Source organism: Oreochromis aureus, linkage group 18 (genome assembly GCF_013358895.1).
Source record: "Oreochromis aureus strain Israel breed Guangdong linkage group 18, ZZ_aureus, whole genome shotgun sequence".
Lineage (NCBI taxonomy): Eukaryota > Metazoa > Chordata > Actinopteri > Cichliformes > Cichlidae > Oreochromis > Oreochromis aureus.
The window spans coordinates 11,273,058-11,297,876 of record NC_052959.1 but is presented as its reverse complement, the minus strand read 5'-3'; the positions used below and the strand labels follow the sequence as shown (position 1 = coordinate 11,297,876).

Here is a 24,819-nt window from a genome sequence, read left to right as displayed (position 1 = left end):
GGATGGAACAGTGGGGCAGAATTACATAGATAGTTAATTTGGGGGCAGTTAGAGCCGTTCCCAGAATCTTTCAGTTTAGCTTGTCCTGCAGCATTGTCTGTTAAGCAGCTGTAAAGGACTTTATTACACATATTTACATCAAGCAATTTTATGCTTTCTATACAAGACAGCAGGCATGTTCTAATTCAGAACAAAAGTATGGGGATTTTCCCACTTCAGGAAGCGTTAGCACTCCCCACTGAGATGCTGTGAAAACATGTTAATCCTGTCAGGGTGATACAAAAGAAAGCTCAGTCAACCACGGCATCTACAACTTCGACTCCCTAAAAAGGAGACGATACAGTCTGAATGTAACTTTTGAGTTACTAATGCATTATCTACTGCAAAAAGTGGCAATTTTCTAACATTAGAAAGGAACTCACTTGAGTTTAAAAAAGGTGAAGGCCATGTCCTGTTTCTCTGAGTTGCTGTTGTTTAATTGAGAAACATTATTTTTAAACTTTTTTTTTAACCTATTCAGCTTTTGTTTGTTGCCATTTCAACTTGTGAAATAGGCGGCTGACACTAAAAAAAACATTTCAGCACTTCGTATGATGTCTTCGCTGTATTGTTTTGACTATAGGATTTAAATTGCAGAGAAAAACATTAAAATGTTTCACTGGAAATACCTCTGATCATCAGATGTTGAACCGGCCCTGTCCTCGCTGTCCAGAGGTCGGTGTGGAACTTTCCCCATTGTTCTGTACTGTAATGCACTCTTGTACACTGTTCACCAGGTTAATGTATAGTTTTCTGTCGTAATAAATGTGTATTTATTAGTAGTATTTATGTATTAGTGCTTTTATTAGCATGTATTGTATGTTTAGTATGTTTGTGGATACTGCAGAAATCTGTTTACCTGCATTTGAAGAGCTGGACCCCTTTAACAAAACTTTGTATACCCTGCTGAATGAATACCTTCTTCTATATTATCTTGAGCTGAACCTTTAAAGAACAAAGACTGTAATATGAACATTTTAGCAACATTTGTTTAAAAAATTAAATATAATGATATCCATCTTTTGTAGGTAAAAAGTGAACTATTCCCTTGACTGATACAGTCATATCAAATCTCGTGGTTACAGAAAGACGGTTTTTGCGGTCTTATGACGTGCCTCAGAGTGGCTCTCTGATTGGCTAAGCGTCTCCCATGCGTGTTGTGGTAAACAAAATCTGAGGAGCGTGTACATGCGTAGAGCTGGTAATGGAGGATACTCGTCTACTCACAGGGGGCTTAGTTAGCAAGCTGTGTTTTGTCTGTTATGTTCCAGGTCGCCGCTTGTATTGATTACGACGATATCAACAACGCAAGGGACAGCTTCTGAGAGAATTAAGCAGCGGTGGTAGGTAAGTGCATGTCGAGCTGTCTTCGTCGTAGAATGTGAACTTCTGAACTTACGATGCTAATATGTAGAGGCGATGCTAGCCCTTTCAGGGTGCAGTCTATTTCCTGACAAAACATCATTGATTTGACAAATGATAGTTTCACTTTTAGTGTTGTCTGTGTAATTCAACCCGAACAATCATTTCAAACGATGCTTTTTGGAATAATTTTTATATATTTTATATACCTGTGATGTGAGAACTTAAGCTACCGCTATGCAAGTTTGCAAAGATGACACTATACGAATTCGCTGGATAGTGTATACTAGCGTTGGTGGAAACTGTAATACGGAGCATAGTCTCAGCCCATGTCGGTGTTAACGTGAACTAAGGTTAGGTCAGTTAACGCTAGCCTTCTGAAATCTGCTGCCTGTCACTTTAGAATTAAGGTTTAGTCATATAGTTCACTTTCAGTACTATGTCCTAGTTTGCAGTGTTGCGGACGTCACCAGAGCTAAATCGGACACCAGTGCTATGCTATCATAGTGGCTAATGCTAACATTATGTGGCGTTACAAGAATCGTTTCCTGCTTGTTTAGCAAGTTTGTAAATGAGCAAATATTTGTTTGGTGGACTTCATCTGCGAGTCCGAATCAAAGAGACTGATAAATGGCCGCAGGTTTTTCGGGGGCGGGTACAGCACTTCACAGGCTAGCTTGTTCCACATTAGTGCAATGCTGAAACTTACAAGTGTGCAAGTGCGAACAGACAACAAGGACATTTAAGGACACATTCGCATTAAATAAGATTATGTTTTCCGTACAAGACCGTGGGAGCGTTTTAATTCAATGGCAAACGTGTACGTGGTGTGTGCCCACTACAGGACGTATTGAGTACTGAGGCGCTGTGACGATCCTGACGGAAACCACTACTATTTATAACACAATATTTTGACGGCTGCTTACTACAGCGTAAAGATTTAGTTGAGTTGTAGTATGAATAATATCAATAAAATCATAAATACAAATCCATTACTGTGCAGAAGTCTTGAGTCACTAGTTGTTTCTATATATTTCGCTTCCAAAGAGCCAGACTTTCTTGTCATTTTTAAAGTGGTCTCAAGCAATAATTTCTGATGGTTTTCTGAAGGTCTTTCATAGTTTTTCTTGGACATTGGCTGCTTTTTCACTTATTTTCAGTCCAGTTCTTGTTCCTGCACATTTTCAGAGAATTTGACTTGTTAAGTCAGTAATTTGTTTTGGTGAATCCATAAAAAAGCCTAAATGTAACACAGATTGACATGTATATTACAGTATTTCCACACCAACAAGCTTACTTATATCTATGTTATATCTACGTATATCTTAGTGTGGTCTATAGTGTGTATGAACACTGGGGGACTAAAGAAATGGCAGACCCAAAAGGGAAAAAAAAACTACAGCATATGAACACTATCTCAAAAGTCATGTCCCTTCAGTAGATCCATCTATTGTTCACTGAAGCCTTATCAGAAATGGTCTCAATGAATGATGGCTGTGATGAAGCCATTCTTAAGGAAGGGGAATGGGGAGGAAAGGCTGAGATATGCCAGACTAGCCAAGAACTGGTCTGAAAAACAGTGGCAACAGGTTTTATCGAGTAGAAATTGTTTTTTTAAAGTTTTAGTTCAAATCATCATCAAAAAAGAGCATAGAAGTGCTTGTGTGAATGGGTGAATGAGGCAAGATGTGTAAAGCACTGAGTGCTCAGAGTAGAAAAGTGCTATATAAGAACCAGTCCAAGGCTAAGTCACAAGAGAATAACTATGAAGACATATACATTATATAAATATAAAGAAATTATAAGAAGACTTGGCTAAGAGAGTTCAGGCTGTGTCGATGGCTAAAGGTGGTCAAATATTGGCTGTCAGAATCTTTTTCTCTTCTGCTGTATTTCCATGTATGTTTGCAGATCTTTCTCATTTTCCTAGCAAAAAAAATATGTTATATAAAAGTTGTGGCTCAAGACTTTTGCACAGTACCTTATTTTACATTGGAAAAAAAAATATTTGTTTAATCTTTATGTGTGAAGGGCAACATGTAAGTTCCACTTAAATGTGTTTCCCTTTGCATGCAAATTGTTTTGCATGCCACAAAATACTTTGACCATTTACATTTGCAGGCGCTGCCATCAAGTTTTGGAAATGGCTTCGGAAGCTTCCAAGGGGATTATGACTTTTTATCCCACTGCCGAGGAATTCAAGAATTTCAGGCGCTATGTTGCATATATGGAGTCGAAGGGAGCACATAAAGCAGGCCTGGCTAAAGTAAGTGCTAACACAACATATGCTAACACTTGGGCCATTATTTGATATTTTTATGCAGCCATTTTCAAAGCTTCACTGTCTAATGTCTTCTTCCAAGATTGTCCCACCAAAAGAATGGAAGCCCAGACATTCTTATGATGACATAGATGACTTGGTGATACCTGCACCCATTCAGCAGGTTGTGACAGGTGTGTCAGGTCTCTTCACGCAGTACAACATACAGAGGAGATCCATGACGGTGAGAGAGTTTCGCAGGGTTGCCAACAGCAACAGGTGAGAAGCGCAAAATTAAAGAGGTTGAAGATTTTTATTTTCTGATGTGTCTTGAGTACTAATACTAACATATTCAATCTTTTCATGCTTTAAATCTGTGGAATTGGTCAATGATAATAAACGTTTTTCTTTTTCTTCTTTTACAGGTACTGTAGTCCACATTATGATAACTTTGAGGAGCTGGAAAGGAAGTACTGGAAGAACGTGACCTTTAATGCTCCTTTATATGGGGCAGATGTTAATGGAACATTGTATGATCCAGTGAGTTAACATTATTTCACCCGGCACACAAGCTGATAACATCACTGATCATACTGTACTGACTGATTCTGTTTCTAAGTCTCATTTAAAAAACAATTCTTGTTTTGTTTTCTGTTTACTGGTAGGATGTCAAGGAGTGGAATATTTGCCATCTGGACACCATTTTGGATACTGTGGAGCGCGACAGCGGCATCACTATTGAGGGTGTTAATACACCCTACTTGTATTTTGGCATGTGGAAGACCACCTTTCCATGGCACACAGAGGACATGGACCTCTACAGTATCAATTATTTGCACTTTGGAGAGCCTAAATCATGGTAATTTTATCTAATAGTAACTTGCACACAGTGGGTTTTTAAAAAAAAAAAATAGTGGTTTCTCGTATCTGCTTGAAACTCGGGGGTTGCGGGTTGGGCGTGAGTGCTGTTTCATGCGTGGGTGCTGAGGCCTTTGACATGCAAAGGGTTTTCATTTACATTAGACAGTTTCGTCTCTCAAGGTGTTAAAGAAGAGGCAGAAATAGCAGTTAACTGTTAAGCGTGTACACAGTGTTAAAACTAAAGAAAGCATTCAACTTGTGCATAGAAACCAGGCTGAAAAGATGTAGGGCAGATGGATACATGCACAAAGTAATTTTCAGCATTTGATTGTCTGCAGGTATTGTATTCCTCCAGAGCACGGGAAAAGATTTGAGCGTCTGGCTCAAGGTAGGTGGCCAGTAGGATATTTTCTGTAGATATGTGTTATATAGCTATACAATGACTACATCACAGTCATGGAATCTTTTACTGTAATATTCATATTTCACTGGAGATTTGATCTCTTTCCTTCTAGGCTTCTTTCCCAATAGCGCTCAGAATTGTGATGCCTTTCTAAGGCATAAGATGACTCTGATCTCTCCTTTTGTACTGAAAAAATACAGCATTCCATTCGAAAGGGTAACTTTTTTGTAACATTTTATCATATTTTCAGCCATGACACAAGCTAAATGCATGAACTGCACTTGCTTATTGTTTTATTATCTCTTCATTAGATTACTCAGGAGGCTGGGGAGTTCATGATCACTTTCCCATATTCCTATCATGCTGGTTTCAACCACGGCTTCAACTGTGCAGAGTCCACCAACTTTGCTACAGAGAGATGGATTGAATATGGCAAGCAGGCAGTTTTGGTGAGGACAATCATTCACAGTGTCGAAGAACAAATTGATTCTTATCTTAGTGGAAAGAAATAAGTTTTATTATTACTTAAAACACAATCTGTGTATGCATTTTTTCCCTTTAGTGCTCATGCCGTAGAGACATGGTGAAGATTTCCATGGATGTCTTTGTGAAAAAGTACCAGCCAGATCGCTACGAACAGTGGCTTGAAGGCCGAGACCAGGTGCCTATTGACCACTCACGACCCACCCCAGAAGCTAAGGAGTTCTTGGATGAGTCCTTTAATGACATCACCAGCAGCAGTGAGACTAGCTCCATCAAGAGCTGTGGGGAGGACGGACAGTGGAAGAGGTGGGCCATTTACTGTACAAATGAATCTCTTCGTGAATATGAACTTTTCCTCTATGGAGACAAGGAGCATCAAATTGACATTATAGGTGTATCTACTAACAATCTTGGACGAGTTTTGGTCTCAGTGACCTCTGACCTTTAGGTTCAAACTCGTCATGTGATAACTTGAGAACAATGTGACTGTGTGACTGATAGAATTTTGAAACTGATACCATAGCTGTAGCTATGGGTGGGGGTGGGGGGGCTTAGGGATACCAATGGCTGGTGCCAGTGTTTTTACACCTGGTTTCACTTTATCTCACTGTATGTCATAACTTTACTCTTGACCACGGCTGGCTATAAGAGTACAAGCAAGAGTGGTTCATAGACTGGTTCTAACACATACTTGTACACTGCCTCTGTTTGGCAACAGTACACACTGTAGGCAGATAGGCAGTCCCTGGAGTTGAGCTGACAGCAGGGGTGCCACCTTTGTGCTACCATAAAACCAGCTTTAGCAGAATATTAAGATATTTATTTCTTAATAAAAGTAGCAATTAAGTACTTCACAAGTGTGCTTTATTAACAAATTTACCTTAAGGTATCAAAAGTATTCATTCTGCATGTTCCTCACCTGTGTTTTACTGGTGTTCATGGATTAATCTCACTGATGTATTAATAGGTATGTTGTTTTTTTGCAACATATGTTTAGAATACATCTTCACATTACTTCACATTAAATGGTAGAAAAACATTGATGAAACTGGGAAAATCTGGAACGGTATTAACAAATGCCACATCTGTTTTGTTGAATCTCAGCACTAAACAAAGAATAGAGACCAAAAGACACCGGGTGTGTCTGGAAGTGCCCGAAGAAGTTGTGCCTCATGTTGAAGATGAAGACGATGAAGAGCAGTATGGAAAGCGTCCTAGACTCAGTCTTATACCTCCACGGGCTGTGGCACAAGATGGCAAAAGAAATAAAGGTATTAATATTGTCTCACTGATTCCTGTATGGCAACCAAGAGTCCACTAACAACAGCTGCTTGATGGTGAAGTTGAACAGCGTAGCAAAACTTATTTTTTGTTTCATTTAATTTACAGGCCCACCAAAGTTGGTTGTCACTCCAACCAAGCTCACGTTAATGGATCCATTTCACAGGGGCCTGTCCCAAAGTAAGGGTGACAGTGGCTGCCCTCCTCATTATACCAAGACGCGTGCACCTGCAATCTCATCTCAGTCCAGGTCCAGAAACGGGCATCTCTCAGTCTCAGCAGCCTCTATGTGGACAGAAGTTGGAACTCAGCCTGCCCGCAAAATGGGTGTTGCCAGTCTGCTATTCCACAGGACTCTGAGTCCTAAAGACATTCTTCAGGTGCAGAGCTACAGTCAAGAGACGCAGCGGCAACCCACCACACAGCTACATGTACACAGCTATGCCAGAGAGCACCAGGCCCGCCATCTCCAGCACAAAACCTTAACGCCGGTTCCATCTTCATCTCAGGCGCCGCGCTGTGAGCAAATGAAAGCACGGCCTCAGTTTGAAATCACTATGACCAAAGTAGCACAGAATAAACAAGAAGCACAAAATATTGTGGCGACGGACAAAGAAGAACATGAACCCAAAACGTCTGTGCCTGTCGAAGCTCTTGCTGAAGTGGAGAAGCCTCAAGTTGAGCCCATAAGCAAGCCTGCTTCCCCGCTGGTTCACACACAGCCACAAGATGTGGACAAAGTGGAAACTGAGGCTCCCAAGAGTAACAAGAGAAAGGTTTGACTTTGTTTTTATATTTCTTTAATATAAAAATTACAAAAATTATGTTTTTATAATAAACAATTACATTAAAGATGTAACAGGGGAAAGATGTTAGTTGTTATATTTGTTCATTTGGTCAGTGTTGTGTTGTAGGCATGTTTGAACACGGGCCATAGTGCATGGATTGTTACCAGCAGGCTGCCCAAAGCAGCTTTTAATCACATCTTTGCTTTTTAGTACTGACGCCTGTTCCTAGAAAGCAGGTGTTACAACTCAAAACATAACTCTGCCTCTGAATAGGCTAACCTCAAGATGACAAATGATGATTCATGGATTAGCGCAGATCCTGCCTCAGATTATATTAAACTGACAGGCAAAAATCTGCGCTATGGCTGATTTATTTTTATTTATTTATTTTTCTTCCTCTTCAGGCCTTCTCTGCTTGTTCACTCCTATAAAAACACAGACATGTGTCTTCACTGTAGCACTGTATATAGTCATATGGCAAAAACGGCTGTTCACAAACGCCAAACAAACTAATAATAAAAACATATTTATTAGTGCTGTCAATAGATTTTAAAAAATTTACTAATTAATCTCACAATTTTCTGTAATTAATCGCAATTAATTGCAGTTACTTGATCAATAGCCTGGCTGCAATTACACTTTTCAACTTTATGTTTAAGCTCGTAACTGACTTTTATGCAATATAATGAAGTAAATGCAGAATAAACACAAAGAACGTACGCTTAAATTTCAAAGAGAATTTGAATAGTTTTCTTCAATCTTTTAGCGCAGGTTCTCTCCTGTGAAATACAACTTTTAAAAAACCTATATACTAATAGGTAAATATACACTAATGTATAATATATATTAGTTCTGTCAAACAATTACAATGTCTAATCAGATTCATCACAGGATTACTGTGAATTAATTTTGATTAATCACGATTAAATCTCATCCATTTTTATTGGATATTAATCGCATTTCATTTTGCATGAGCAAACAGACTCGAGAAAAAAGGAAAAATATACGCACTTAAAATGTTAATTGAACATCTTGAACATTCATGTTCACAAAAAACTCTGTAAACATTGAACGAGGATAAGACAGAAGTTATAGTTTTTGATAGTCACACCCCGCTGGAACAACTAACTGATGCCTTAGGGCCCCTTGCCAGCCATCTCGCGCTCACTGTTAGAAACCTTGGTGTTTTCCTGGACAGCTCTTTCAAACTCAAGAAACAGATCTCCTCTGTGGTAAAAAACAGTTTCTACCAGCTGCATCAGATATCTACATACCTCCCTTTGAAGGACCTTGAAAAGCTCATTCACGCTCTTATCACTTCCAAATTAGACTACTGCAATTCTCTCTACTCGGGCCTCCCATCTTCCTCTATTAACCGGCTCCAGTTAGTTCAAAACACAGCTGCGCGTCTCTTAACTGGTACTAGAAATTATGCCCACATCACACCAGTTTTAGCCAACCTACATTGGCTCCCTGTTGAATATCGTATCAATTTCAAAATTCTCTTGCTTACCTGTAAAATTTTAAACAATTTGGCTCCCAGCTATCTATGCGAACTCCTCCATTTGTATATCCCTAATAAGGCACTTAGATCTTCCAATCAAAAGCTCCTGACGCAGGTCAGACCGAGGTCTCGTCTGAAGTCCAGAGGTCATCGGGCCTTTGCTGTCGTAGCTCCTAGACTCTGGAATAACCTCCCTCCTTATATTCTTTCCTCCGAGTCCATCCAGTCTTTTAAATTGCGTCTTAAAAATAATTATTTTAGTCTGGCTTTTGATTCAAACTAGCATGTTATTTCATGGCTAGTTGTGTTTTTTTTGTTTTGTTTTTTTTTACCCATATTGTTCATATTGTTTCCTGCCCTCCTTTTAACTGTTTCTTTTTATTCTGTCTTATGCTATTGCTCTGACCGACTGTGAAGCACTTTGTTGTATTATTATGTGCTATAGAAATACATTTTGATTTGATTGATTTGAAACATTTATCCACTCTCCCTGTCACTCTTGGTGAGGCACTTCAAGTCCTTGAAACGAGGAACTAAAGCTATGTAAAGCGCGTGTTCTCAACAATATTAATACGTCTGCAGTTTGTTGCAATCCACTTGGCAGTTGTGTCAGTCAATATTTCCGAGGTAGACCTACTGAGTCCCCGATGCTCCATGAGTGGTTTGTTGCAAGCTGGGTGATGCCTTACCCAGCTACCAGCATCCCCGACTAATGTAAGCTTCCCGTCAGTGTTGATATTTTAAATGTGAAAATTCCTTCTTGCGCAACGTGCATAATATTTTATGTCGGTCGACTGTTCCATCTTGTTATTTTTTTAATACTCAAATTTCCCATCGAGAGGCCCATTGTGCATTTATCATGTTCCATATTGAGTTGATTGGTTCAGCTGCCCGTCACTACCAGATCAGCTGCCCATTTGCGCATGCGCGAAGGTAACTCTACTTGGACAAACTGCCCGAAATGCGTTGACAAAAACATTTCAGGGATTTTGAGTCATTCTCCACTCCAGATGCGTTAATTGCATTAAAAATTTTAATCATTTTAATCACGTTGGCGGATTACTTTGCGTTAACGCGTTAATTTTGACAGCACTAATATTTATTGTTTTTCTTGTTTGCAAGTAATTAATTACAGGCACTATTAGCATCACTGTTTGATGAACACTTATTTACATATGTGGATAACAGGACATTTTAACGACCCCAGAGTGTCACTGCATGAAAAATTGTTGAGCAAAATGTATTTTAAAAAAACATCAAAGTAAATGTGTAAGTTATGTCAATAGCGTACACGTAACACAGGCATGCTGTTGCAGTTTGTTTTGAGATAAGTTAAATATAATTTGTCAGGATCTGAGTGTTGTAAAATAACTCAGAAAAGCTTTACAGATGTTGGTAATCCTGATTGTAGTGGAAATTGGGTCTAGCTTGATGATGCATGCAATGCAATGTTATGATATCGTTTAGATTTATTTAATAGCAATTTTGGTAAAAATGTATTTTTATTACATGAACAAAAGTTAGCACATCTTAACTCTAAGACATGCACCTAGATTGATTAACAAATCTAGGAAGTGATGGGGAACGGGCAAGTATTTATAGGCTAACAAACTAACATCCGAAAAGGGAATTGTCTCACCTCAAGATGAACAATCTTAGGTTTCACTAAAACCGCTTGCTTTGGTAATACACATGTGAGTGTCCAAACTAAAACACCCGCAGGACTTTCTGGTTGCTCTGTACTGGTGTGTCTTTCTATGCATAATGTTTGCACACTAATCTCTATTAACATTGTAGTCTTTTTATAATCTCTCTCGTTGGCGTGTTGAATTTTAATAGCCATTATTCTAAAATCTGAGATGTTCAATGTAATTCATGCTGTTTAAACTACAGAGTAACCAATCCCCCCTCGCGGATAATGGCATTGTCATCCTGAAAGACACCATTCCTGTCATGAAACCAGTGCAAGATGAGCTGAAGGTGATTCCTCAGATTCATCATGTAAGTAGTTAATGCCTGAGACCAGAAGCTTAAAGGCACGGTTGGATCGGATTGTTATCTGGAAAAATGTGCATATCAGTACAGAGCTTCCATTATGCCCGATTATAGGGAGACCTCACTGCAAATTATTTTTGATATGTTTATTACAACGTGCATTATGTGTCCTTTAGTTATATCTTGCTATGCACTTCTTTCTCCAGCAGGTGTCAGACGAGCAGTCGTACTGTAAGCCTGTCAAGAACCAGCAGGAAGCACAGCTGTGTAAGCTGCCTCGTCATCACCCTCTGTTCAGGGAGGCACACAGTGATGACGGTACGTAGTATTTGAGATCCTCTGTGTAATTGTGTGGTGTGTAGTTCGCCAGATTACCAAGCACTGTGTTTACCACAATGATTTTAGGTCTTGTTTTAATTTTTTTCCATATCTTTTTCTTGCTTTATCTGCTAATAAATGAACTCAGGTGTTGTAAATTTATAAGACTAAAGTGTTTAATGTTTTTGTTTTATCCTGTCACCTTGTCTTCCTAAAACATAATGGATTCAACATGTCCTTCCTTCGTTCATGGCACACCTGTTATCCATAGATTTATACGTAGATGTGCAGGTCATCCAAGAGGAGAAAGAGGAGTGGGCAAAGCCGCTAACCCAGTTATGGCAGTGTCTGCCATTTAACCCTGATGCAGAGAGGGAATATAACAAACAGATGGGCCAACAGGCTCCCTACTGCTCTATCTGCCTGCTCTTCTACACTCACCATCAGGTAGGAACTAAGGGTCTGATTTACTAAACCATGTGTAATCTACGTAGGTGTGGTTAGTTTTACGAGTGATTCACAAAAGTTCTCGTTTTCTAAACACAGGCAAACTCAGTTAATTTAAATGTCAGTGGGGAAAAAAGACATGTTTTTTCCTGTTAAGTATTGTCACAGTTAGCAGTAAACTGTGTGTCGCAAACATTAGTAAATCGGTTTGCGTGCTTGATTTAAATAGTCTCCTATGTAAGTTTTACCCCTTCATAAAGGAACTGCCAGAAATGCATATGTAACATTTCTGGCAGTCAGTATGCACTGGCACAGTGGGTTAGTAAGTTAGTTTTGTGTCAGTATACTGTGAATCAAGTTATCTGAACCTATATTTTAGATGTATTGAAGTAGACATCTTGAAGCATCACCAGATTACAGCACTGTTGACTGTCTTGTATTCATCTATATTATATCCTTGCTTCTGCTGTAGAAAGAGCAACTATGGATTTGCAAATAATATAATGTGTTAGATCTATTAAGATACCTCTTTAAACAAAGATTGCAATAAATATGCTGCATGTAGTTCTGTATTAGGTCAAAAGACTGGATTTATCAGAATTTGAGGAGAGCAATGATGCTAACAAGCCTCTAAACTTTTTCTCTTTTAAGTCTGAATCCAACACTGGGAGTTCGAGCGTGACTCTGGTGAACCGTCCAGGGGGCCAACAGTGGTCTAAACCACTGATCCCTGAAATGTGTTTTAACACCCAGTCCAGTAAGATTACTGACAGCGGGGAGGGGCAGCTGTCTAACCCTAATGTAGCCGTGGATGGTACCAGCCGCCTGGTGAGCTGCGCTCAGTGCTGCGTACGTGTACATGCAAGTAAGCCCATTTTCTCTTATGCTTCTATTAAAAATAGTTAGGTAGAAGAAGGCTGAGGGATTATTAAATTAAATCTTAATTACATATAGTACATCCAGACCTGTTTGTTTTTCTTTAGGAAACTAACACTCAGCTGCTTTTTTTTTTTCTTAAGCTACTCTAATAAATAGGCACATAAAAGATGAATACATAAACGCCCCTTTGACGCGTAAAACGATGCAGCCAGTACCTCTAGCAGCTGCTTCACAAAGTCTCAAGTGAATGGTTTTGCTGAATGACGTGCTAGAGTTATTTGCTTTACAGAGAACACGAATGGGGAGTAATGAAAGTGGAAAATTTACTGCAAACAGTAGCCCTCAGTTTTGTTTTTTATATACCTTGTGCACTGCTAACAGTTGATGGTTTAAGAATATTTTACTTAGAAAAGCAAAATAAGAATAAGCAAAAAGTTGATTTTAGCATCTCTGCCCTTTTAGGCTTTGAAATGTCTGAGTTTGTTTTTTCCGGTTGTTTTAGGTTGCTATGGCATTTCCAGGGATGATGCAGAGCTAGATGAATGGCTGTGTGCCCGCTGTGAGGCTGACGCCATCACTGAGGTTAGTTAATGAAGGCGTATCCTTCTTTTTTCTTTTTTTCTTTTTTTCTTTTTGACAGGTTAAAATAAGTCTTTAGCTCTGCTTAGTTATAAACTTGTATCTAAATGAACAATTTAGTACATGTATTTAGTCTAAATGGCATCACATCCATTAGTATTAGCTTGTGTATGTTGATTATGTTACAGGATGTTACAGCAAAATCAAGTGTTTAGCAGGATAGTCTGCTGCTTGGAAAGGCTCATAAATGGAGGCAGCTTACCACTGGAATCTTAATGGGCCCCATTTGTGTCACTCTTTCATAGTGGTTCTGTTTTCTGCTAACAGAAACGGATGAATGTCTGTTAAAACACACAAAAACATGTGTGTATGTGTATGTCTTTAATTAAGTGTTAAATGTAAAGTAAAATTAGATGAGGTAAGATGTAAACAATTTATAAATTTGTGCTAAGCCACATTCGCCATATAGGATGATAACACACTTGCTGTGGGGCCCACTGGCATTGAGAGATCAGTTTCTGTGGTTGCATTGAAACTAACACATGTACTACTTACTAAAAATATATCAACTTGAGGTGGTTTGCTGATTATACCCACACAAAATGATATGAACAGCTTGCTACCTGAAAGTACCTGAAACAAAAAAATCTGAAGATAACATAAAAGATTACCAGTATAGACATGCTGTGTTCACGGCTACCGTCCTCAGAGGAGCAAATCATTAGTTTTTGTGTTCTGCAATTCAATAACTAGAACTGCAGAACTTGTATAACAGAGACTTCTATTGTGAATTTATTTGACTGAAGTTGTAATGATTTGCAGCTCCTGCTGCTGCTGCAAAAAATCTTTTGGCAATTTTGTGAGTGTGAAGATACCTTTGTATTTTTAAAACAGTGTCTGCATATGTGCACATGCCGATTCTTTCTCTCTGTCAAAACATTGTTAGTAGTAGTAGTACTAATAGTTAGTACTAATTAGTACTAAATAGTACTAAATAGTACTAAAATTAGTACTAAAAGTACTAATAATTTATATTATTTCATGGTACAGAATAAAGCATAACTGTTCACGTCAGCACTACAGAATTGGCTTGTTGACAGCCGCATCATTAAAACTTGGCTCTGTATGACGTCGCTTCCTCTCTGCAGAGATAGCGTTAGTGGCCCCTTCCTCTGGGTGGACATTTATTTTTCCCACCTTTTGTTTTCAAAAATTATCTCAAAATTTCCTTTGCTCTCAGCATTCCCATCAGCTCAAAACAATAGGGAACTATTCTGGGAATGTGTCCTGAAGATAGTCCAAATCCCTCTGACCACTAGTGGGCAGTGCTCCACTGTACACTTCATTAAGCCTGAGACGATGTTCTGTAGTTTTGTGTTTTTTGACTTGTGGAAGTTTTCGGTCTTATCTTACTTGAGGTCATGGTTTAAGTATGCGAAAAGGTTTTTTTTTTTGTTTTTGTAGGTTTACTTAAAATTTTATTGAACAGATGTCCTTGTTCTGTTTTTAGCGAATCTTAGGGCTTAATCAGGGTTCAGGGTGTCCACATTAAGCTGTTACTTCCCCATGGTTCTTGTGTCAGTGCTTTTCTGGTTTATATCTCGTATAAAGGTTTCTAAAAAAAAAAGGTGTATAGAAAGCAAATAAAAATAGCTTGCAATAATTATTAGTTTTATTCACAGAAAAGTAAATAGTAACAAAATAATAATATTTAAATGTTACTGCCTAGCATAGCTTTAAATGGCTTTAAGAGACTTGATTCATTCAAGTCTTTTTGTCCAAATTTTTAAAAGTGAAATAAACAGAATTTTTTTTAAAGAGAGACCTGTCCTGCATGTCAGTGATTCTTTCATGAATTTTGTCCAGCTTTTTGTTTATTGGCGACACTCAGCGGTTTACTTACTTGAAACATGCTGAGGTGGTTTTTTCCTGTTCTAGCACGTGTCTGTTGGGTTTGTAGGACAAACAAATGATCAGACGAGATTGAGCTTCATATGACTGATTTTTTTTTTTTTTTTCATGCAATCCTTTACATAATTGTGGTTTTCCTCCAGTGTAGACTAAGAATGATATACTGTCCTAATGTATCAAAACATCCAATCTGGTGTAAAAAGATAAATGAATCATATACCACAGCTAAAAATATATGATGCATGTTTCTGCTTGCAGGACTGCTGCCTGTGTTCCCTGAGAGGAGGAGCTTTACAGAGAGCCAACAATGACAAGTAAGAAGTACCAAAAGAAACAAGCGATGATATTCTAAACACAACTTTGTCATTTACACACAGTAATGCAGCAAGAGGTCGAAACTGGGGCTCTGCCTCTGTCTTTGTCTCTTGAATTTTCTTTTGAACTTCTGAGAACTTAAGACAATAGAACATAAAAAAACCCACTTCTACAAAAATATTTCCCTGCTTCTTGGATTCAGTCAATCATGCTCAGAGTCGCGAAATGATGTCATAAAGTTGCCGGCCATCTCTTGCTGTCATTCTCTTTGACAGCTGTAATTTTTGCTTCCTTCAACCTCTTACCTCTGAAATCCATCTCAACCATTAGACCTTTAAGCTAATCTGATTTTTCAAATGCATACAAACACATGCAAGCATGCACGCACACACCCACGCAAACAGGTGTGTTTGTGTGTGGTTGTTGTGTAAACAAACAAACGTCGGTTACCCAAATAGAAGAGATTGACTGTCTTCACTATATTGACTATATGCTTTCTCACATGCACCCGAGTCAGATAATTCCTGGCGCTCTACTTTATTTATGCAAACAATGTGGAGAGCGCCCGAAGGCAAAGACCTTTAGCTCAGGTGATGTTGTCACATCCTGTTAGAGGGTAGAGAATTATCAGTGTGCTGAAGTTCAAATAGCAGATTCGCACACACTGTTAAAGTGATATTATTCAAAAGTCATCTTCAGTTAAACTAGTTTCTCCTGTTGGGCTTATCTTTAGATTTTTGTAAATACAAGATTGCAATTTTTTAACAGTTACATTCCTTTGTTCAATATTGAATATGTGTAGACAATAACATGTATCCCTAACATTCGGTGGGGGTGCTTTGCTGAACATAACCGCGTACTCTTTCTGTGAAATCCACTTCATGTTGCTTTTCACACAGGTGGGTTCATGTGATGTGTGCCATAACTGTGCTGGAGGCTCGCTTTGTCAACATCACTGAGCGGAGCCCTGTTGATATCTCTGCCATCCCACTGCCACGTTTCAGACTGGTAAGTCAGTACAGCTGTGTACTGTAGGATTACCCATGAGTGTGGTGACCCACACAATGTCACGTGTTTTGTAGATTCAGGGATATAGGTAATTCCTGTGAATGTGGAATGCATCTGTCCTGAAATGACATGGTAGTTGCCTGCTGTGTGTTTGTGTCTTTTCCACTTCCGAGCACAAGGGTACTTGGGAAACTGATGTCATGAGTTTGTAGTTTTCACACATCACTTTTATTTAACTACTGTGCTGCCTGTTGGACTGTCACCACAGTTTTACTTCTTGTTTTTGTATTTTCTAAAAATAAAGAAAAAGTACCGCTTAACTGTGAAATGACATGACCTACTCACTCACTCTGTCCCTCACACACACACACACACACACACACACACACACACACACACACACACACACACTTTTTTAGCTTCCTGTCAGCTCAACAAAGTAAATTTCAAAATAATGTACAAGGATTGCACTATCCTTATCTTGTAGTTTGTTTGAGATGTAAGCATTGTGATGGAAATAATGAAGGAATTCAGTTACAATAGTTGGCCTTGTTACACGTCTGTAACACAAAGGAACCTTTGTCAAACGTTCTACTTTTACGTGTGTTTAAATAAGACACATGATGTCACTAAATTGTCAACAGGAAGTTGTATAATTTCCTCCCTCATGTCTGCATCTCACTTTGTGTTTGGGGCTGCCTTTTATAATTCATTTCTGGCTTCCTTCCTCTCATCCTCCCTGCTTGGCTTAGACGATTTTTCTCCTTCTTCCCTTCTCATGTTTTTTGTTTTCCTAGTCTCCCACTTACAATATAGAACACTTAATTTCACCCCCTTATTCCACTCTTTTGTCTTTTTTTCTCCGGTAGAAATGTGTGTACTGCAGGAAACGGATAAAGAGGGAAGTGAAAGGCTGCTGTGTTCAGTGCTCCCATGGGCGTTGCTCCACGGCATTTCACCCCACATGTGCTCAGGCAGCTGGTGTCCTCATGCACCCAGATGATTGGCCATTTATTGTCTTCATCACCTGCCACAGGCACAGAGCACCAGCCATACCTGAGGTAATCATTGAAAGTCCCAGTCTAGCCAGTAATAATTTCTGAAGATACTGTCCTGTGAAGATGTGTTTAAGGTGTAAAACAGATTACCAGTGAAAGGAAATAACAAATAAATTTGCCCTTTTCTCGGCATGAGCTTACACTGCTTAGCTTGGATTTCCATAGAATTCTGTATTCAATCATCCCAAAATTGTTTATTTCAGAGATGAAGCATTTTCAGTTCCTCAATGTAAAGAAGTGTTAGTTCCTCATTATCAGCAAGGTTTAAAATGACCCTGAATGGCTTTCTTGGACTTTGATTTAAAGAGCAATTAAATCTGATGGGCAGGTTAATGAATACTGTTAAATTAGTTACTTTTTCATACACTTCCAGCTGAATGTATAGAGATTCTGCGTCATAAAAAGAACATAATACCATTTCAAGGTCTCCTTGAATGGCATTGTTACATTCAAAGTTCAGATCTAAAGTTGCAGTCTAGCAGCACGTCTAAACATCTTACTGTGAGAGATACTTGATGAGTTGCTGTATTTCAAAAGTTGCTGAAAAAAATGTACTAATATGTATTAGGCAGTTAGGCAATCTAAGCTGCTAATTTGCAGTGGTGTTGTACGGTTTACAGTGATGTGCTGTGTTGGACTGGTGCAGGCGAAGCTGTGGTTTTGGTTTCATTAAGGGTAGCAGGGTAGTAATATAAATTCAAGGTTATGATTTTGTTTAGCTTCACACATTAAATTCTACCTTTTGTACTAGCTTCATAGTGTATAGAGGGTTGGAAATCAGCCATATAGCCCTCTGCCTATATCTGTGGAATTCAGTTGGCTAAATCCACAAAAGAGCGGTAAATATAGTAGGCGCCTTTACACAAAGAAAAAATTTAACTGGAGTGCTCAACAGATATTATTAAGTGACTTTTTTAATGTAACTCTTTGCCCCACCCTGCACTGCTGATTAAGTGGTTTAGTCTGCAGCTCCTTGTGTCCACATAGCCAGTAAAATAGTTAATGTTGTTTACACTGCTGTGTAAACTGTGGCATGTGTTGTTGTAGCATTTAAAATTCCTTTTTTTCATTTATGTTATCAGTTGATAAAGTTTCTTTACAACGCGATGCTTTTATAAAGTGAGAACTGTCTTGCCTTCCGTTGTAGCTTCCAGCACAAGCTTAGTCAGCCGTGCAGCACCATAACAGCTGGAAGCTTGCACAGGGATTTCTGCTTTTGCATGTTGAAGCTTTGATTCACTAAGGCTATGTTCACACTGCAGGCGAAAGCGCATCAAATCCGATTTTTTTGACCCTATGCGGCCCATATCCGATCATGGTATGACAGTGTGAACGGCACAAACCGATATTTTCAAACCGATCTGGGTCACTTTTCGTATGTGGTACTGAATCCGATACATATCCGATGTTTTAGAAAGCGACTGCTGTTTGAACGGTCATGTCGCATTAAATCCGTCTTTTACGTCACTGACACAAGACAGACGCCAATTATCAGCGCCGGAGAAGACATCGCGAAGGCTTCCTGGCCATCCGGTGTAGATGTTAGTGAAACTGTTGGGAAGACAACGTGAAGATTTTATTTGTACTGTATAATCTGCAGATTCTGACAGAAATCTGCAACTATCCTTTGAAGCACCGCTCCTCTCTAAAACAGCAGGGATAATGTTTAAACATTACTGTAACCTGTTATCTTTATTGCACTACAGCCACTGTTTTACGCTTTATTTTAGGGCTGTAGGGAAAAAATTAACTTTGAAGTAATAGCATTTGATTAACACTCAGTATGTTTGTCTTCCACAGCGCAGCAAAGCTGCCATGCAGGAACTGGCAGTGGGCCAAAAGGTGATCTGTAAATACAAGAATGGCCGTTACTACCAGAGCGAATTGCTGGAGCTAACCACGGCTACGTTTTATGAAGTGGTTTTTGACGACGGCTCATTCAGCGACAACCTCTTCCCTGAGGATATTGAGGTTAATAAACTTTCACATAGCTAAAGCTGCCCTTACATTTTCCTTTTCTAAATGCCCTCCCATTCAAGATGGCCGGAGTTCAATATTTGTTTTCATGTGTTTGTAGAACCGGGACTGCGTCCGCCTCGGCCCACCTGCCAAAGGTGATGCTGTTCAAGTTCGATGGACAGATGGGCTGATATATGGAGCCAAGTTTGTAGCTTCCCACTCCATCCCCATGTACCTGGTAAGCATGTGTCTGTTTGTCCCTCTGATCCTCATCAGCTTCATCTCTGTTTGACTTCATCAACACACAAAATGCTGGGTTAGGCTGACTGTAAAGTCTTGGTGCTCTGGTTTAATAATTAACATTTTGTCATGTTAAACAAATGGTTGCTAACAAGTTTGTAATACTTTAAGATGAAGGGTCTTTATCAGTCATGTTTTTAAGCTCTATACAGAAAATAGATGCGAGTTTTGATGGGAGATCAGTTTGTCTAATTCTCATGAATGCAGCGTGTTTAAATATGTTTAAAGAATTTCTTGGCAGAAAGAAGAACTACATAATAAGTTGTCTAAGATCAAGCTCAATGTGGATAAAATGTTTTTCTTTAATACAAATATACATTTAAAACAGAAGAATTCATGTGGCCGGGATGAGAAAAATTCACTTTAACATCAAACAGGATAAAGGACATTTTATGCCGGAGGGAGGTGAACTTTACTGTTACATCTGTCAGGAGCGGAGTCAGACATTTCACTTTTTGTCACACTTACTTGATGACATTAATCTTTGTTGCCCACCTATTGAATGTGAATTCTACTATGGCTATGAAGAAAATTATTATGTGACACAACGGCATACAATACAGTAGGAGGAGTAGAAATATTCAAATATGCTTTCATTTAAGCACTTCCTACGTGTGTGTGTGTGTGTGTGTGTGTGTGTGTGTGTGTGTGTGTGTGTGTGTGTGTGTGTGTGTGTGTGTGTGTGTGTGTGTGTGTGTGTGTGTGTGTGTGTGTGTGTGTGTGTGTGTGTGTGTGTGTGTGTGTGTGTGTTTGTGTGTAGGTGGAATTTGAGGATGGCTCACAAATCTCTGCCAAGCGAGAAGACATCTACACTCTAGATGAGAATCTGCCTAAACGAGTCAAGTCAAGAATGGTGAGCTAAAAATCCCAATCCTTTATGTTATGTGGAAATGAATATAACACCAGTTGTTGGGATGCTGTGTAAAATGTAACTAAAAACAGTGGAATGAATAACTTAAACTCATATTTTATTTACAATAGAACATAGAAAGCATATCAGATGTTACTTCACTCAAAGACATTTTACTATTTCATGAAAAGTATTAGTAACATGTCTCAGAAGTCTGTACAGGGCTAATAAAAGGTTGGGAGAGTAAGTAGTATTAAAATAAACAGCTTGAGGGACACTTTACAACTAACTGTTTTAATTGGCAGCAGGTCAGTAACATGACTCATCTAAAAAGAGTATCTCAGAGGTGGTTCACCAATCTACAAAAACCTGCATCCACAAATTGTCTCACAATTTCAAAATAATGTTCCTCAGTGTAAAATTACAAAGACCATGTATATATCGTCACCTACAGCAGCTGTCCCCAACCTTTTTTGTGCCACGGGCCGGTTTATATCCCACAATATTTTCACGTACAGGCCTTAAAGTTTTCGCAGATAAATACAACAATAAAACCAGTACCGGCACCAAAAGAAGAAGATTTATTCATAACACACAGGAAAAGACCCAGGGAAACAGAGTTAACGATAAAATCGAAAACCCCCCTGAAAACCATAAATTTCACACCCGAGCCTCAACTCTCGCAGCCCGGTACCAAACGACTCGGGCTCGGGGGTTGGTAACCGCTGACCTACAGAACATAATATCAACAGATTCAGGGAATGTGGAGAGATAATCTTCAGACCTTTTCCTAATATCCAGGAGACAAAGTCCAAAATTAGTATTGGACAGTGTTGGTCAAGTTACTTGAAAAAAGTAATCAGTAACTAATTACTGATTACTTCCCCCCAAAAAGTAATCCCGTTACTTTACTGATTACTTATTTTCAAAAGTAATTAATTACTTAGTTACTTAGTCTTCAGGCCCTCAGGCAGGACTGCATTAAAATCATTCCATGGGGCTCAGGAAAACTTCCAGTAATCACCGTCTGTGAACACTGTAGACCATGCCATCCACAAATGCAGGTTATAGCAAAAGAAGCCATAATCACTGCTGTCTTCACTGAGCCAGAGCTCATTTAAAATTGGCTGAGACATACTGGGAAACTGTTCTGTGGTTAAAAATTTGAAATTCTTTTTGGAAAATATGAACATTACATCTTCAAGACTACGGTGGAGCTTATAATCAGCACTCTGCTGGTATGGAGATGAATAAGTGCCTGTGAAATTGAGAGTTTGCAGATCTGGAAAGGTAGCGTGACAACTGAAAGGTATTACAGGTGTTAGAGCAACATGTGCCCCATCCAGATGACACCTTTTCAGGGAAGACCTTGTGTATTTCCACAAAATAATGCAAAACCGCTATTACAACAGCGTGGTTTCATGCATTAAAAAATCTGACCTCATTGCAGTCTAGACCTTTCACCTACTGAAAACATTTCAAGTATTATGAAGTGAAACGTTCAACAAAGAGCCGAGACTGTTGAGCAACTATACTTTATTAGGTCTTTATTAGGCAAGAACAGGACAGCAAGCCTCAATTCTACAAATGTACTCTTGTTAACTGATGAGGGGATGATTAATCTTTAACTATTTTTCTGTGTTCTATTATGAGTAACAATGGGGTTTATGAGCTTTGCAGAACATTACAATCTGTTTTTATTACCCCTCAGCTCTGATAGGCTGATAGGGTATTGTCGTCACCCTGCTGGGTGGACGACATGGACACCCAACTTTGTGAACACGATAGCTTGAGAACGAGGTGACGTAGGATGCACGTAGGTGCATCTACTTTGAAGGCTGCGGGGTGGGACTGGTGACCGTATTTTGTTTTCTTTTGTCCTTCTTTTCTACACACCTGGCCAACTTTGTTGTGGAATTGCAGTTGTGTGTTTGCAACACATCTGTATAACCAAGTGGTAATTTCTGTATCTCCTGTCTGCTTTTCAGTCGGTGGCATCAGACATGCGTTTTGAGCTCTTCACACAAAACGACGTCAAGCAGAACACCAAAAGGCAACGGGTCATCAATTCTCGATATAGAGAGGACTACATTGAGCCCGTCATCTATCGAGCCATCATGGAGTGACATCCTTTTCTTTCTGCGGCTACTGCTTAAAGGATTGACCGCCCCTCCTGTTCTTCCATGGCCTGCCAGGCTCCATATTTATAAACTACGGCTGGGACTTTAACTGACTCTTGTGTGCTTTGAATAATATTCATAGACATTCATGTCCCATTGCAGTCTGGAGATTGCTTGTTTTCCCCCATTTCATCATTTTTTTTCTTTCTCTCAGGAAGAAGCCATTAATGAATTAAATGTGAAAAACGTTGGATATTTTCTTTGTTCACTGCCACCCTGATTAGCAGCTGTTGACTAAAAAACTTTACATGTTATACTGCGAAAACATATTTCTCACTTAAATCACAAATAACTGATTCTGACTGATGTTTGCTTAATATTTTCACAATATTTTTGCCATAAAAAAAAAAAACTTGTTGATGGAGGTTTTCTCAAGTCTGTTTTTTTTTTTTTCTCCACTGATGCAGACACACTGTAGCTGTTGACTTTATCAGTTTGAGTTATGAAGAACTGTGTCAAATCATAAACCCCAAAGAACTCAATTTCTCTGTCACAGTTTTAACAACAGTTGATCTTGTTGCTTATTGCGTTTTTGTGGTTGAGAAATACGTTTAGAGTATGTAGTTTACCCATACATAGTTGTGTTATTGTGCATCTACTGTGAAGACGGAGAACGTTTGACATGTTTTATAGGCCCAAGCCTTACACTTCAGAGGGCCTACGATACCTTGGTTTATCTTGGTTTATTATAACTATTGTAAGTAATGTTATTACTATACTTTTATTTATGCAAGTGCATCAAGTTTGAAAACAAAGCTATTTTTGTCATGTCCTTTTCACAGTCTGTAGAAAACCTCAGATGTATTTATATTTATTATATTGACTGGTTTTCAGACATGCTGTCTAAGCTGAGGCTCGCGTTTGCTCTGCAGTGACCTCGGGAGGTAAAGATTATTATTGCTAAATTTGCTCAAATAGCTTATTGTTATCTTCCTTCTGAGCATTTTTTATTTTTTTATTTTTGTTTTTTTAGGCTTATTGCCTCAACTAAGTGGAGATTTTGTGTTTCTGATAAATGCTAGCTTTAGAGATCGCAGTTTCAGATGATAGTTCGATCCCTGATGACAAACAACCGAGACAGCTCATTTTTGGATTTAGGTGAGTTTGCTTTCATGTGCAGTCCCTTGAACCTGCTTTAAAACAGACTTGTGCAGAGAATTACAAACCTCTGTAAGATGACCTTTGCAGATACCTTTTAGCTGTGATCATGGCTACTATTGGGTTTCCTTTGGTCCTGTCTCCATGGCAGCATTAAGTCTGTACACTCTTTGCAAACACCGACTGTTTGAGTAAAGTTTTGAATATGAAAAAGACCCTGGTGTAATTTATTTTCTCTATAAAACCCTGGCACGTACTAGCATGTAGCCTCCAATAGGTCAACTATAAATGAAGCTAAATGATATCCACCTAAAAACTGTACTTCACAAAAGTCAATCTTTTTTTTTTCTTTCAGGCAAAACAGAAAATCATTACATCAATAAGTCTGCTCTGCTTTTCTCGCCCACTCCTGCTTTTCCATGAGTTAGGGAGGGAAAGAATGCTGCTGTCAGATAGTGGTAATAGCTCTATTAATATCTATCAATGGATAGATGGATGGATAGATAGATTTGCATATGTTCTTGGATGATGCAAAGAATCACACTGGTTAAGAATAATGTTTGAGTCAAGAGTAAGTGAAGTGTTGATTTTAGTGAAAACAGGAAGTACACAGTTAGCACATGATTAGAGTATCTCTTTTAAAATCAGCATATTTGCAACTCTAATATGCACATTGCAAATGTACAGTGACTTTGCAGATAAACAACTTCTTCAGTTTATCCTATAACTATGATCGTTTACATTACATTATCATACTGACATTAATATAGGCAAAATTATTCGGGGGGGCATTTTCTAATTTAGGAAAAGAAATGGTGTGCGATTTGATTCAATTTTGTTTCTATAGCACTAAATCACAACAGCAGTCACCTCAAGGCACTTTATACTGTAAGGCAAAGATAACACAGAAAATAACACACAGAAATAACACAGAAAAAATA

At 38.8% G+C, this 24,819-nt stretch overlaps 1 protein-coding gene across 4 annotated transcripts; it reads left to right on the top strand.

The window, feature by feature from the left end:
- The first annotated feature begins 1,212 nt into the window (after positions 1–1,212).
- LOC116314387 (lysine-specific demethylase 4A-like) lies at positions 1,213–24,093 on the top strand. 4 transcript variants are annotated; one of them, XM_031732403.2, is made up of 23 exons: positions 1,213–1,386; positions 3,523–3,667; positions 3,765–3,940; positions 4,087–4,201; positions 4,327–4,520; positions 4,861–4,910; positions 5,038–5,141; positions 5,237–5,374; positions 5,488–5,714; positions 6,513–6,679; positions 6,798–7,465; positions 10,875–10,982; positions 11,186–11,294; positions 11,566–11,741; positions 12,393–12,606; positions 13,123–13,202; positions 15,369–15,424; positions 16,325–16,433; positions 17,303–17,494; positions 19,292–19,462; positions 19,569–19,688; positions 20,511–20,603; positions 22,589–24,093. In XM_031732403.2, the coding sequence occupies exons 2-23, from the start codon at positions 3,545–3,547 to the stop codon at positions 22,724–22,726; spliced, it is 3,528 nt and encodes a 1,175-aa protein (XP_031588263.1). In that variant the 5' UTR covers positions 1,213–1,386; positions 3,523–3,544; the 3' UTR covers positions 22,727–24,093. The 4 variants fall into 4 exon arrangements, with proteins under 4 accessions (XP_031588263.1, XP_031588258.1, XP_031588277.1 ...); XM_031732398.2 differs by having other exon boundaries at positions 11,183–11,294; XM_031732417.2 differs by lacking the exon at positions 10,875–10,982.
- The last annotated feature ends 726 nt before the right edge of the window (positions 24,094–24,819 follow it).